This window comes from Drosophila willistoni, assembly GCF_018902025.1.
Source record: "Drosophila willistoni isolate 14030-0811.24 chromosome XL unlocalized genomic scaffold, UCI_dwil_1.1 Seg141, whole genome shotgun sequence".
NCBI lineage: Eukaryota > Metazoa > Arthropoda > Insecta > Diptera > Drosophilidae > Drosophila > Drosophila willistoni.
The window spans coordinates 13,211,717-13,226,085 of record NW_025814052.1 but is presented as its reverse complement, the minus strand read 5'-3'; the positions used below and the strand labels follow the sequence as shown (position 1 = coordinate 13,226,085).

The window sequence follows — 14,369 nt, the reverse complement described above, 5'->3', positions numbered from 1 at the left end:
AGAAATATGAATTGAATTAGGCTAGAAACTTCTTGAATGCCTGGCGAATGGAAATTGTTGCTGACTGTGACAAATTGCCAGTGTCCAGAAAGAAATCAAATTAAATTGAAAAAAGAGGAAAGAAGTGTTGCCCCTCACCCTTCCCGTCCTACCGACAAATCCAGCCTAACGCCCCACCCCTCCGCTTAAAGTCGAGAAGAAAATATTCTACTGCCTTTCGACTTTCTTTTTTTAAGAAAAACGTTTACATGGAAAATTCGTTTATTTTTTGTTTTCTATATGCTTTTTATACCCTGTATAGCGCATGGTATGGAGAGGGGTATATTAGGGCGTCCAAAAAATCTAACACGATTAAAGTTCCGAAGTTGGCATATCATTAAAAAGGAAACAAGGATGTTTTTTTCGCTTGGGATACTTAATTTATTTAGTTGGTAAGGACATGCTTCTTCTCTTCTAAATGATCCTTGCTTGATCAAATTTCAATCTAGGGTATAGAAACAACGGGATATCATCTGAAGTTGAGTGTCGTTTTTGGTTTTTTTCATTTCATTCTTTTCACTTTGGGCGATTAGCTAGCTAAAAGGAACGAAAAAGGGATGGAGATGTGAGTCCGGAACAAGAGGAGGTGGGTGGGGTAAGGAAATAGCGAGGAGGCTTCGCTTGTTTGACAGTTGCTGCTGTTCTTGTTCTTGTTGTTGTTGTTGTTGTGGACTCATAAATCAAAAAACTTTTTGACAAATTGCACATTAAAGACATATCATGTTGCGTGCATGTATATGTGTGTGAGTGTGTGTGGGTGTGTGGGTGTGCGGATGTGTGTGTGTGCTTATATTTGATTATTGTATATACTCCAAAGTATTAAAAAAAAAAAACAACTCATTTGACATACATTTAACTCATTAAAATTTTTATTTGCCCGCTTCGCATGCAATTTTCAAATTGAACCAACAAAAGAAACAGAGAAAAAAAAGAGAAGGAAAACAACAACAAAAACTGGTAAGCGTAAAAATACTTTAACTAAATAAAAATATCTTTTATGGCACATGACAATAACAGCCGGCAGAACACACACACACACACACACACTCACACACACACAGAGAGAGCGAGAGAAAGACAGTTAGAGAGACAGAGTGAGAGAACAGCCAGAGATAATGAGAGAAACAAAAAGCAATGCAATAACAAAAACCCAAAGCTGCGTCGTCATCAACTGCAGTTGAGAACGAGTTGCCCCCCCTCCCATCCTTTCAACATAGTCATTCAGTTGGGGCAAATCGTATTATAAATGATGTTGCTCAAATAACCGAAAAAAGAACACAAAAAACAAAAAATAGAATGGAATAAGCAAAAAAAAAAACAAAAACAACAGAAAACCCACATAGTCTAGGGGGGGTGAGGGGCAGTGGGCGGAAGAACATTAACGTTTTGTTCAAGTGCTACAAATGTTTTAAACTTAAATGTGCATTTCCTAAATAACAATATTCCCATTTCAATGGCTAATTAGTTTAAAAAGTAATTTAAATTCAAATTCACAACCAATTTCAGTTATAACTAGTCCAACCAACTTCAAGGGATCCCCTGTTCTAGAATTCTCAAGAAATTGATGTGATATTTCAGATGTAAAGGCTTTCGGGAAAATACATTCAACTTTTTTCAAAGGATATTTCCAGTATTTTTACTTCTATAGACTCTTTCAGCAGGTCAAGTCAAATTTTATACCCGATTATCTTTACTCTACCTTTTTCTTGGTGTTGTCTTAAATGTTTAAAAAACTTAGAAAACACCGATTATTAGAGTTTTTAAATTGAAAACTGCACCTTTTTCTACATTTTCTTTTTGTATTTTAGAGTGGGACTTAGTTATAGTCATACTAACAAATATTTTTTTTTGGTTTTTGTGGGATCGATAACCGATCGTTCGGAACCAAATGTACAATTCAATCCGTCCAGTTCCAATCTTTAGCTTCATTTTGTCAAATTAAATTACTAACTGGTTAGGTGCCCCTGGTTACCCTCCCCCAAAAACCCTCCTGAAAAAATCAGGACACACCTAAGCCTCTGCTAATATCAAATCACACTATTTTTTCCAGTTATGAATTGGAAATAAAGTTCAAATAAAATAAATAATATTTCTGAGCATTCATTTTTAATATTTTCTTTTGTATTAATATAATTTGAATTTTTGATTTGTACATTTCAAGTCACTGAACTTTAAACAATACAAAAGAAAACAAGAAATAACAACAATAACATTTTGTATACACACAAACACATTGCATTTGTTTATTCACGACAAATATAAAGACAAATTCACACGTTCATGGATATAAATTCGATAATAATCCCTTACTTATATTCCTGATGCCCTTAATTTGCCCTTTTAATCATCTTTAAACACTGTATGCCTTAACCTGCATGGGCCTCAAGTGGTTAAAGTTAGTTTAAAGTTTCAAATTAAAGTAATTAAACCAATAGAGCTTTCTTAGCTGAATTAAGTCTTTTTCGTTTTCAACTTCGTTACTTCATTTTAAAGTCAAAGGCTTTAAATTTTCTCTCTATAGACATCAATCGACCTATGATGCCTTAATTAGAGGTCATGAAATTATTTATAGTGTATTCAATGTGCGGGTTGAATTTTAATTTAGGATTATCAAAGGGTTAAGGCGGCATTTTTGGAATGATTTGATTACCTTTGCGGTGTTCTCGTTACCTTTATTTTTTTTTTAAATGGCACATAACGGTATTAAAGTCATAAATGTAAGTGCAAAAATCGTTCGACTAATTATAAAGTGTTGTATAAATCGATGTCTCTTGAGTTTTTGTTCTGTTGGCTGCTTTGGTTTCGGTTTCAAGGGTTGTATAAATACAAGTGGAAGGCCTTTTTTGGTCAGCATAAATCGAAAAGCGGGCGGTAGGTAAGTCGTTATCCATTCAGTCGCAGTCGCAGTCTCAGAGTCAGAGAGTCAAAAACAGAATCATGTCATCATTCCAAATATGGGCCATACTGCTGCCAATGGTGGTGACACTAATTCTGGCCAAGGCGCTTCCCATTGAACCGGAGTCGGAATCGAGTACGCCACTTGAGATGGAGCGGCAACGCATTGACTGTAAATTGACTTTCGATGCAATGACAATGGACTCGTTAGTTCAACCGAACAGTGAATGCACTGGTCTATCCACTGAGGCACCCCAGCCGGAGCATGAGGAGAAGGGTAAAGTAGAATCTGTGACTAATAAGCCGGAGTCCGAGAACGACAAGAACGAGCCAGAGATACAAACAGAGCGAGAGCAACGTAGCTTGATGTCCTCCATGGACAGTCAGCCCATCTATGAATTGCAATTGGTTGTTTGGCCCACTGATGACATTGAGGATGGTGATGACTTTAATCCCCCATTGACCACTACTACCACCAGAAGGACACCCATCACCACCACCACCAGAAACCCTAGAAGGCCAACCATCAGGACCTCCACAATGAAGACACCTTCAACATCGTTCACATCTACTGTGCCACCTTCTCCTCGTCCTCCAGCAATGGACTTTGAAGAGGAAAATCTTGATAATTTCTACGATGAGTTGCCGCCAACAGCAACCATCTCACCTCCTCCCCCACCACCGCCAGCAGCAGCTGACACATCACATCCCTGGCCCACAGAATCGAACATTTATGTTGTCGAAGATTATCATGTCGTCCATCCCAATGGCACTACAGTATACAAGTGAGTCTTGTGAGACTTTAACTCTCACGTTATTACTCAACAATTTGATTTTTCACAGAATTGTTCTGAGCAATGGTTTTGTCAACTATAAGAAGATTTATACCAAAATCGGTAAAGATGATGAAGTTATCAATGTTCAGAAAGGTTACTATACCATACCCATACCAGGACTTAAGAATCAATTCCGTACCCATTACTATATAGCCGATGAAAGGGGCTATAATGTCTATAAGAGTGAGTTTTCTTACCCCATTTTTGGGGTTGATTTTTAGTTACCTATACAAATTTTATTCTATATATATATATCATCTATTTTTTTTCAGTTGTGCAGAGTTATCATCAGCCCGAAAGGGACAACAATTTGCATTACAAAGCCAAAAACTAACTAAACTATAGAAACATATGCACAGTGGTCCAAGAGCCAATGAAAAAAGGCATTGAACATGGATTGACATCATATTTTTTTTTTGTGTTTCTTATGAAAATCAAATCATTTTTTTTTGTAATTTAATGTAATTTATTTTTGTAACTTTTTTTTATATAAAAAGTATTGTCATTTATTTAAAATGAAGTTATTTAACTCAATGATGAAAGTATTTAAAAGAACTCACCAAATTTGCTGAATATGTAAGATTCCTTCTCCAGAAACCTTTTCATCTGCTTAGAGATGAGATTCATGAAGTTCTAAAGGCTTTTTTGACCACTGTGCAATGGGCACAATCCTAGATTTTGGCATCGAGGATGGCAAAATCAAATGTAACGCCCGGAAAATGATTTGCAATTTTGTATGCCACTTCTTAGCCTGATGTTGCCTTTTTGGCTCCTTCTGCCATCTTCGGCCCTCGCCATCCTTCGCTATTATCGTGACTCTTTTCTGGCTTCTGCTTTTGATTTGGGTCTGTCTTATTGTTCTATTTGTTTGTTTCTCAATCGCACCGTTTGCTGATTGCCTTCTTCACTGTCTGTTTTTGTTGTTGTTGTTGTTGTAGCTTCTAGTCGGTATTTTTAGTATTTTGCTGGGCGCATTTGGTGCCCGTGGCCAAAAAGCTAACAAAAAAAAAACCGCACACAATGCTGATGATGCCATTTAGATGCATATCAAAATATTTCACTTTTGGCCAATCCGTTTGGCATTTTTGCATATGTATTTATTTATTTATTTACTTGTTGTTTGCTTTGCTTGGCTTTTGTCTACTGTTTTTGTTATTGTTGTTATTGTTATTGTAGCTGTTGCTGTTTTGTTGGTTCTTTCAATTGTAGTTTATGGCTTTCCACTTCCACACTTTTCTTTGTTGTTTATGCTGAAAAGTTTTCAGTTGCTGCTTTTCCATCGGCATCTTCACTTTGCTCCCTTTTACTCCCTTGTTGCTCCTGTTTTGCCTTTCCTTAAGGAGCAAACGCAAAAAGGCGTCATCTGGCATCGCCTAAAATGGAGTTTTTAGCTTATGATTATTTAAAGGCTTTTCGAGGGTTTCCATCTTGTGTGTATGTGTGTGTGTGTGTGTTTGCTTTTGCCTTTTTACATACTACTCATACATAGAATTGGTATTATTTTTAAAAATCTTCTTGTTTCTGGAAAGCATAAACCAAAATCTAGCTAGATTTGTTATAGATTTGTTATAGATTTGTTTCTGAAAGCCTTAATGTTAAAATTAAAAAGTTTATACCATCTTTAGTACTAGCTACTAGTAGCTTAAAACTTGTCTTGTGGATTTGAAGAACATTAACATTTTACCATCGAACAGTGTGCAAGTCTTCTGACTAATACATAGCATATTTTTAGGCTTACTGTGTTTAATGGTAATTGATTTTTAATATGGCTTTGTCTCTGGATAATCACATCTCTGTAATCATACACTGCTGATGCATAGAAGCCAAAAGGCCAGGGGGGGGGGGACCTGGGGGATGTTGTAACAAACAATGTAGGTCAACCCTTTTTTATTTGTGTTGTCTCGTCGCCATCATGAGCCCAGGTCGACCAAGGCGAAACTCGAATTTCATCCATTCTGCCTTCTCCAGCTGCAGTTTACTGCCTTTGTAATTATCACTTTAATGAACTTTGCTTGCTTTTTTCTTTTCCGACTTTGATACCCCACTAATAAGAGTAGCAGTAGTCTTAGTTGTAGTTGTATCAGCAGCCGTAGCCAAAGTCCTTCCCCCCCCCGTCCCATTCTAGGTTTACGTGCTCAGGCGCACCTTGGTCCCACCCATCTATGCCGATGTGCCTTGGTTTTTATTAAGGAATAAAATTAGTGAGCGCGTGCCGAGCACCCCGAAATGTCAGACAGTTATTGCAGCCGGAGTTAGAGTCCGCGCCAGCGTCAGCAGTAGCAGCCGCATCAGCATCAGCATCAGCTCCAGTGCAGGAGGATGCCAAAGGCGGAAGCTGAAAGTAATGCGAAACGAATGTGCACAAAATAATGTAAGATAAACGCGCCAATTTCCCAAGGAATAAAGAAAACTTTCGCCCACGGAGGCATCAAGGCTAAATAGCCCAAAGGAAGCTTCAATGAAAATGAGATGGAAAATGGGTGGGAAAATTGAGCTTTGCCTTTTCCACGCCCTCTCTACGATACAACCGGAACGTATCTATAAAGCAAAAAAAATGTTTAAGCTTCAAGAAAAGTCTTAATTAAAAAACTATTTAAACAACAAACAAAAAGAAAAACATTTTGTTCAAATAAATTACCTTAATCAATCACTGAGGGGCAGAAAGAGACGATGGCTTGGGGTGCGAAAGGGAGAGAGAATTACAAAAATGCTTCAACTGCAATTCAAGTAAAATGGATATATGTTCCATTCAACAATCGGCCATTGTGTTCGTAGAATATGCAAATACATATATGTACTTATTTCTGTTAATGTCAAGTACCAGGCCCGCAGAACTCATTGAATTAACAAATAGCTTTATTTTCATTCAATATACAAATTGTTGTCCGCCCAAAACATACAACCAAACACTCAGAGAGAGAGAGAGAGAGAGAGAGAGAGAGAGAGGGAGAGAGAGAGAGGCAGATGGCAGGACCGGACTATAAAGTTTATTAAATACTCTTGACACCAAGGTAAAATATTGTGCTTATCGTTCTTTTATTCAACACATTTTAGTGTTCAGCTAAAACTAATAGGTTTACTAGGGAATAGGTTAAGGCTGTATAGCAAAATTCAATCTTGTCTTCAAAATAGTCCTTTGTTATCAAATTACTTCCGGTCCACTTGTCGTTTGCTGTCAAAAGCCTTGATCAATAAGAATGATGGACTATTGACACCGGATATGAAGTTAATTTTCATTGTTTCATGGCTTTTTGTCCTTGCTAAAGGACTCATGAAGTATCTTAATTCGCGACGGCTTGTATGCACATACATATATACATTTGCACATGTATGCACTTATGTTTACACATGTGTGGTATAAGTATGTTTGTATGCACATATGGAAATTTTGTTTATTTGAAAAGGCTCTTAATGATTTTTACATGAAAATGTGGTGGGCAATTACATGCAACGTATATATATAAGTATATTTTCTTGATCAGCATGAGGACTCTAATGGCCATATCCTGATATACTGATGTCAGGTTGAGTTCAATTGCAATGCAATTTCCTCCTGAGTTATTTCATTTCACTTTGTTGTGTTCCTTTTTTCTTTGTTGGATCATACAAATATATATTATTTACTCATTTTTGTATTATGCACAATGCTTTTGCGGTTTTCAAATTTTAAATTCAACATGCCATTTGTTTTACACATATGCAATACACATGCACATCAAAAATTAACGAGCTAATTTGTAACACCGACTTTGATATACCGTGCAACAATAAGAGCCAAGTATTTGAAATGAATAAGACACAGACAAGCAAGAAAATTGTCAAATCTGGACTGCTGAACAAGAATATATATCCAAGTGGCGAATCCTGAGCTGTTAACTGTTTAAATTTGTTCGAAGCAATTAATACTTTTGAAGCTTATCGCATACTTTAAGGGGCAAAGTTCCCCATATTTAGTTTCTTTTGCCTGTTACAAACATTTTGGTGACTTTAAAATGCCATTTCATCCTTGCGGGTGCATGGCATGACAATGAAATGAAACAACAGACCTTACATAAGCAATTAAACAATATTGATTAATTATAAAAATAAAATTAAATCAATAATTTAAATATACAAGTCTCTTTGACATCATTTAAAGATTGTAAATTTAAAATATTTGTGCAAACACTTTGAGAAATGTTAGCAATGTTTTTAATTTGCCTATTAAAGGCAGCAGGAGATCACGCCTTTAATCCTGGCCATTAGGGGAGGGGGGGAAACATTGGGAAAATCTTAGTTTCGCGTGGGAAATACTCTGAATTTTCCATAGTGCACAGAATATATGTTTATTGATTTGACTAATTTTTGAAATTTGAAATTTTAAACTAAATTCCTGTGGGTTTTTTATTTGTGCAAAATGCAAAATTACATTAACTGATTTAATGGAGAAAAAATTTGCATAGCATAGTTTGCGGCATGCACGTAAAATAATTAATTTGCACTTTCGCAAAGCAAGAGGAGAAAAAAGACAGAGATAGAAGGAGATAAAACTAAAAAGAGAGGCAGAGAATTTCGTATAAATAACGAGTTGAAAGTTTTTTTTAAATCAAATTAACAATGTGCGAAAAGGGAGGAAATTAGTTTTAGTCTACGACCATGTGAGATTTTAAGATTTCTCGTTTAAGATTTGTACAAAAATTTGTCGTTTTTTCTTTTTTTGCAACAATTTGATGTTTTTTTTGTATTTTGTTTTGTTGCCTTGTTTAGTTAAGCGCTATGTGGGGGCGGGTGGACGGCGGGCGGTGCGGAAGTGGGTATGAATTTTGATTAATTTAGCCAGAGAGGCATCTCTCAGTCGCTCTCTGGCTTTCTCTGCGGTTGATGTTGATGAAGTGCACACATAACGCCTCCCCTGCCCCTCCGCCGCATCGCCCTGGCCTGGCCCATAGCCTTGGCATCGCATCGGGTCTATCTATTAAGTTGGCCGCAGTGCCCACGCTTGCTAGAGCTCAACAAACACAACACGGCAATGTCCTTTTAGCACATTCAGCTCGTATATACCTGTGTTCCTTTAAGGTCCCCAAGGGTGGGGACTGCGCCCCCACCCGCCCCGCCAACGCCCACAAGACAACCATCAGCCACCGTAAATGCGGCCAGGCGACTTTCGCTGCTTAAAAGCCATTTTTGCATTTTTAAATTTAATTTTTTTTTTGTCGTCCATCTCCTTCACACCAGCGGAGACTCGCGCACAACAACAAAAAAAATGTGCATATATATGTAAGTGTATATGTATATATGAAAAAAAAACAAAAAATGAAAAACACCCTAAAATTTACCCTTTTTTGTTTTGTTGTTTTCCATGTGTTTATTCTTTATCCTTTTGGCTTTGGTTTTTAGGGTTTTTGAGTTTTGTTTCGTGTCGTTTTTTGTGGTGCTGCCGCAGCTTGCAAACATGACAGAAACAACAACAAAATGGCAACAGGCAAAGGTAGAGTAAGGATCCACGAATCAGGATACTGTCATGTCCTAGTTAAACTTTGCCTGCTTTGCTCACATTTGCAATATTTATTGCGTTTTGATGACAATTTGTCGTTGTTGTTGTTGCTATTTATTTTTACTGTTTTTCCCAGTGTTTTTCCTTTTCCATCTGTGTGGTGTTTGATGAGCCTTTAATGGTCAAAGGAATGCCTAAAGCTTTAAGATTTCATCTTCAGCCATCTTCAGTCTGCTCCTGTGGGTTATGGTGGCTCACTTGCTCCTTTTAATAAACGCAACAAACTGAACAAAGTTGTACTTTGTTAGCTTTCTTTGTAGGGATAAGTTTTCCAGTTCCCACTTACTCTTCGATTTTTATCCTTTTTCTTTTTTCTGTGATTGTAAAGTTTCATTGATAAGTTTTAACTACTTCAGCTAACATGTGTGTGTCTGTTCTTCAAGGATCAAGTGAAGTTGTGGAAGGCGAATGGACTGACGTTTGGAATTCTTCGCCTTTTAAGCCAAACTGGTCCATTAACTGGCAACTAGCTTAACGCCTCACTTGTTATGGCCAATAAAATCCAGTGTATGCATAATTAATTAATCTAATCTATAGATGTTTTTTTTATTAGACCACACAAATGGACACCTTTTTGGGGGGTGATTTAATTTGCTCCTCACCAGGCGATGCCAGATAAGCAGACCCTTGTTTAATTAGTCCCAAATCTAACCCAGTGACTATGACCTGGTCTCAATTAATCTTCTCGAATTGGTGAATTTTCAAGATGTTATCAATATATGTATGTGGGTTTCGTCCCTTTGCGAATGGACCCTGTGTAAACTATAGTTTGTTCATTTGTTTGAGCTCTTTTCTGTGTTGGCCAAGTGTCTGTATAGAAGGCAGAGACTTTTCTTCCACCCCTCCACCATCTAGTGCCCTCTCGCCTAGTGTCATTCAACCCATGTTGTTGCCTTTTATGGCCGAGTATTTTACTTTGGCTTTTTGCGTTTTACTTGGTTTGGCTCACTCTTCCTCTTTGTCTCTCTCTCTCTCTCTCTCTACATCTCTGCCTTTCTCTGCTACAATTTCCTTTTTAATTTAATTTTTTTGATTAGCTACATTCTCAGCTCTGTTGCTCTTTTCCTGTACTTGGTGACATTTTTTGTTTTAGAAGTTTTTTTGTTGCTTGTCCTTTTTATTTTCGGTTTGTTTCAGTTTCCTTTCCTTCGTCTAAACAATATGATATGGCTTTTGGTCTAAATGGCAGTTGAGTAAGTTGATTTTTTTCCATTCTGTTTGCCTGTGTGTGTGTGTGTGTGTGTGTGTGGGTGTGTGGGTGTGTGAGTGAGTTTTTTTTCATTTCCTACTTTTATTAAACAAAAGTCAGTGCGAAATTTTCAATGTGTAATTGATAGAACAAAATTGTGTTTGTCTTAAATTTTCAACAATTTAGCTTAATGCAAAAATATTCATTTTGCATTTTAGGTAATTTAATGAAGAGTAAATGCGAATAAGCGAGATAATTATGCAAATATTACAAATTCCATTTAAATGAGGAATGTTTTGTGTTTTATTAATCACTTGAATGTACTTAAATATTTTAATCAGAACTCTCAGAGCTGGGACCAACGGATTTTGGAGTGACTTTTGACTTTGGTCCATCTTTCTAGGTAATAACAATTGTCGGGCACTGTAATCACTTTAAATGAAAACATGAGCTTAACGTTTGCAGCCACATGACTCTGCTACACTTGCTGAACGGGTATATGGCTATGACTATTCTAGTATTCAGTTGAGTGGTCTTTTCGATGGGCTCAAACTACCTCAAAAGAACCTTCTGTTCCTTGCCATAGGCAAACGCTTTCGATAAGGAAAATACAGTCAACGATTTTTCGTTTATGGTAACATCCTGAATCCCACTTACAAGGAAGTAAGCTGGCACGAGGGAGTGGTTTCTTGGAGAGAGACAAAGGAAGGGTCCTCAGAAGTTTGGAGTGCATATCCCTCTTCTGTTGGCTTTGTATTCCTTATCGGTGATTTTCTGAGACACACTTCCCCCGCCTTCACATTTGATGGGCCCTGTAAAGTAAAGAGTATTCATTGTTCGTTGTGTCGTCATAACATTTGCTGACAATTAACTTGGATTTTCTCTCACTGTGGCTTTTGTTTTCTCGTCCTGTGTCTGGCAATTCCCTGTAATCCCCAAATTGGCAAGTTGTCTGCACTTTATAAATTTATGATAGACCTTCACACTAAAGGTCTGAAATTGGGAACCCTAATTGGCTTAACCAGGCGCCCCTTAAGAGACCCAAAAATAACAAAAACAACAACGAGCTAAAGTGTTAAACCTTCTTTTCATTTTTGCACATTTTGTTGATTTTTAAATTATGACCTGATATTCGATATTCGATGCAATTGTTAAGCCCACACCATCCTGCTAATGGGGGAGGGGGGTGGGGGGTTGTACTTCTACATTTTTATTGCAATATGTTTTATTGCTGGAAACGCTTTTACGTGCAATTTATGGCCAAATTGTCGATGACTTTCGAAAAAATTCATGAAATCTTCTGATCCCATTCGTTGGCGAACGAGATGTCAGTGGGGGGAGGTGGCGGGGTAGGAGGTAGGGCCGCAACATGGTGACGGCATGGGGGCAGGTGTGGGGAGGGGTGTGCCGTAGGCATACAAGACGAGGCGTAACCCATTGCCCAAGTTGCAGTGGCCATAAAAACTCAAACTCAAACAACAACAACAACAACAAAAGCGGCAAACAACTTTTTGGCCCTTGTCAATAATAAATTCATAATTTTCGCATCTTTTACCTTAATAAATTTTTATTATTTTTTAATTCCATTTCATTGTGCTTACAAAGCTCCACCACAAAAAAAAAAACAAAAAAAGAATAACCAAAAAATCACTTGTATGGCCCCAATGATACACTTATTGTACAACAAGAGGAGAAAAAAAAATGTACAAAAATTGTTTATAATAATAATTATAATAATGAGAGTCTGTAATTTCAGGCTTACATACATATATAGCGTATATATCTCAGAATCGGCTCCTATGGCTGGATACTAGCAATGCCCTCGGCGTCGAACTTATCCCTTGCCCATTGACTTTGACTGGATTCTGTGTGGGAATGCGACTTGAGCTTGGTCTCGGTGAAGTTAAGTGCTGCACCTGCTCCTGCTCCTGCTGCTTCTCTGGTTCCATTCCCAATGGCACATCAATCGAACGAGGCAAATTGGGATAGACTTGTGGCGTGATGGCTACATAAAAGGAAATAGAATGGGAATTTTAAAGTATTTAGTCTTAATTGTTTACTTCCATTTCTTATCTTCAATTTGTCTAACTATATATGAAATATGGGAGCAGCAATTACCTTGATACCAACCCATTATTTCTTACATATCTTCTAACATACCTTCTACCTATTTATCTAACGACTTTACTTACACTGATTTTGTCTATATCCAAATTGATCAGCATTATAGAAGACTGTGATGTAACCGCCATCGGTCATGCGATATGAATAATAGCCAACAACCATTAGGGTCTTAACTTCATTAACTAGAGCGAAATAGCCACGTTCATAACGCGCTGTGCCATCGTCCAATTCGAAACGATATTCGTAGCTGCCATCCGGATAACGATGATTGAAGCGATCCAACAAGTGTGCTTTGGTATCGTGTGTTTCCTTCACTGCTGCTGCTGGTGCTGCTGTTGTTATGGGCAGGCCATAGGTGAAAAGAAGGACGCCCAGGATAATCAGCCAAGGATGAGCCATTGTGTGTGTGTGTGTGTGTGTGTGTGTCTGTGTGTGTATAATTGGATACAGGTATTGCCTCGTTGTTGTGTGTTTACAGTTTAATTCGAAAACTGCGTAACTTTGGCTTTTTATAGTCTCTCCGCGTCGACATACACACACACACACATCGCGCAGCTCTGTTGGCGTCGACGTTGGCAGAGACTGCGGTGTCGTTGTCGGTGTCGGTCTCGGTGTCGATGTTGGCGGCTACATCCAACAACAGCTGGGGACATGAAGCTGCTTCCAGCGCATTGCCGTCAAAAAAATTCTCAACGCTTAATCATAAACGCAGAAAAAAAAAGAGGCAAACAAAAAAAAAACAACCAAAAATCAAAACGAAAAATCTCAATTTCATCTACTGATGGCAATTTCACGAGGGAGGCGTGGCAGGGCAAGGTACACAAGCCTAGTTGCTAACTGGGCTATCGTGTCCTCTCTCTGTCTAATTCTTGATATATATATTTGCTTTGTGGATCTGTTCGTACCGCTATTAATATGGCTTGTCCCAAAGGAATCTTGCACAGTGGTCTAGGGTTAATTGGAAATGCTTAGAATAGTAATAATTTATTGTTTTTACACTTAATCAATCCATTTGTTTAGTTCCAAAAAGTATGCTAAGTTTAGTATGTGAGCAGTTATCGAAATATTTTGAACGTTTCTTATCGATATTTTAATAAATATTTTAATCACGATCAAGTACGATCAATTTCTTGAATAATGGTGGAGAAAATGTTTTATTCAGAGGTAGTTGTAGGTTTTCATTTTCATTAATTAGCACTTTTTGGTTCACTGTGGAGCTTCACCACAGCTCAGCTCGGTAGCTAAAAATACTCATTTGATGTGCACCCTACAATTTGGCCCAACAAGTACGTGCCGCCTGTCAGCGGGGCCATTTGGTAGCCAACAGAATAAGAAGAAGATCCAATGCCGAGAGCCAGCATAGGGAGCCCAGAGCATTGCCTACCATGAGAGGGGAGGAGGAGGATGCCGACGACGATGATGAGGCCGATCGTCCTGTGGCCAATTAGGGCTAATTTATGATTTCAATCATTTCTTAATTGCATTTAATGTGCAGCGATTTAGTGAACAAGCCAGTAACCGGGGCAGGGACAGGGCTAGGGACTGGGACAGGAACTGAGGAACTTGACTGCCCCGCGGACTTGGCTGTCATGTTGTTGCTGTTGCATCAGTTGGTCAGTCGGCCAAAGTTAATGGGCTTGGGGTATGGTGGTGGAAGGAGCTTATTGGCGATTGGGCGATTGGCGATTGAAGCTTATCAGTAGTGCCCGCTGAGGGCGTCTGTCAATATGTCGACACGCACTTATCGCTGTGA

The 14,369-nt window shown here is 38.1% G+C and overlaps 2 protein-coding genes across 2 annotated transcripts; one reads left to right on the top strand and one right to left on the bottom strand.

The window, feature by feature from the left end:
- Positions 1-2,906: 2,906 nt before the first annotated feature.
- LOC6641172 lies at positions 2,907-4,149 on the top strand. Its single transcript, XM_002064247.3, has 3 exons — positions 2,907-3,719; positions 3,778-3,953; positions 4,043-4,149. Exons 1-3 carry the CDS (start codon positions 2,977-2,979, stop codon positions 4,102-4,104), a joined length of 981 nt encoding a protein of 326 aa, XP_002064283.1. The 5' UTR covers positions 2,907-2,976; the 3' UTR covers positions 4,105-4,149.
- An 8,095-nt stretch (positions 4,150-12,244) lies between these two features.
- LOC6641171 (larval cuticle protein 16/17) lies at positions 12,245-13,077 on the bottom strand. The gene is made up of 2 exons (XM_002064246.2): positions 12,685-13,077; positions 12,245-12,497 (listed from the first exon to the last, which is right to left on the bottom strand). The coding sequence occupies exons 1-2, from the start codon at positions 13,013-13,015 to the stop codon at positions 12,277-12,279; spliced, it is 552 nt and encodes a 183-aa protein (XP_002064282.1). The 5' UTR covers positions 13,016-13,077; the 3' UTR covers positions 12,245-12,276.
- Positions 13,078-14,369: the final 1,292 nt, after the last annotated feature.

Excerpts from the sequence above, each read along its gene's own strand:
- LOC6641172 (XM_002064247.3), top strand. The coding sequence starts at position 2,977 with ATGTCATCATTCCAAATATGGGCCATACTGCTGCCAATGGTGGTGACA. Across the intron at positions 3,720-3,777 it reads AATGGCACTACAGTATACAA|AATTGTTCTGAGCAATGGTT; the intron begins GTGAGTCTTGTG and ends GATTTTTCACAG. Across the intron at positions 3,954-4,042 it reads GGGCTATAATGTCTATAAGA|TTGTGCAGAGTTATCATCAG; the intron begins GTGAGTTTTCTT and ends ATTTTTTTTCAG.
- LOC6641171 (XM_002064246.2), bottom strand. The coding sequence starts at position 13,015 with ATGGCTCATCCTTGGCTGATTATCCTGGGCGTCCTTCTTTTCACCTAT. Across the intron at positions 12,498-12,684 it reads TGGATATAGACAAAATCAGT|CCATCACGCCACAAGTCTAT; the intron begins GTAAGTAAAGTC and ends CCTTTTATGTAG.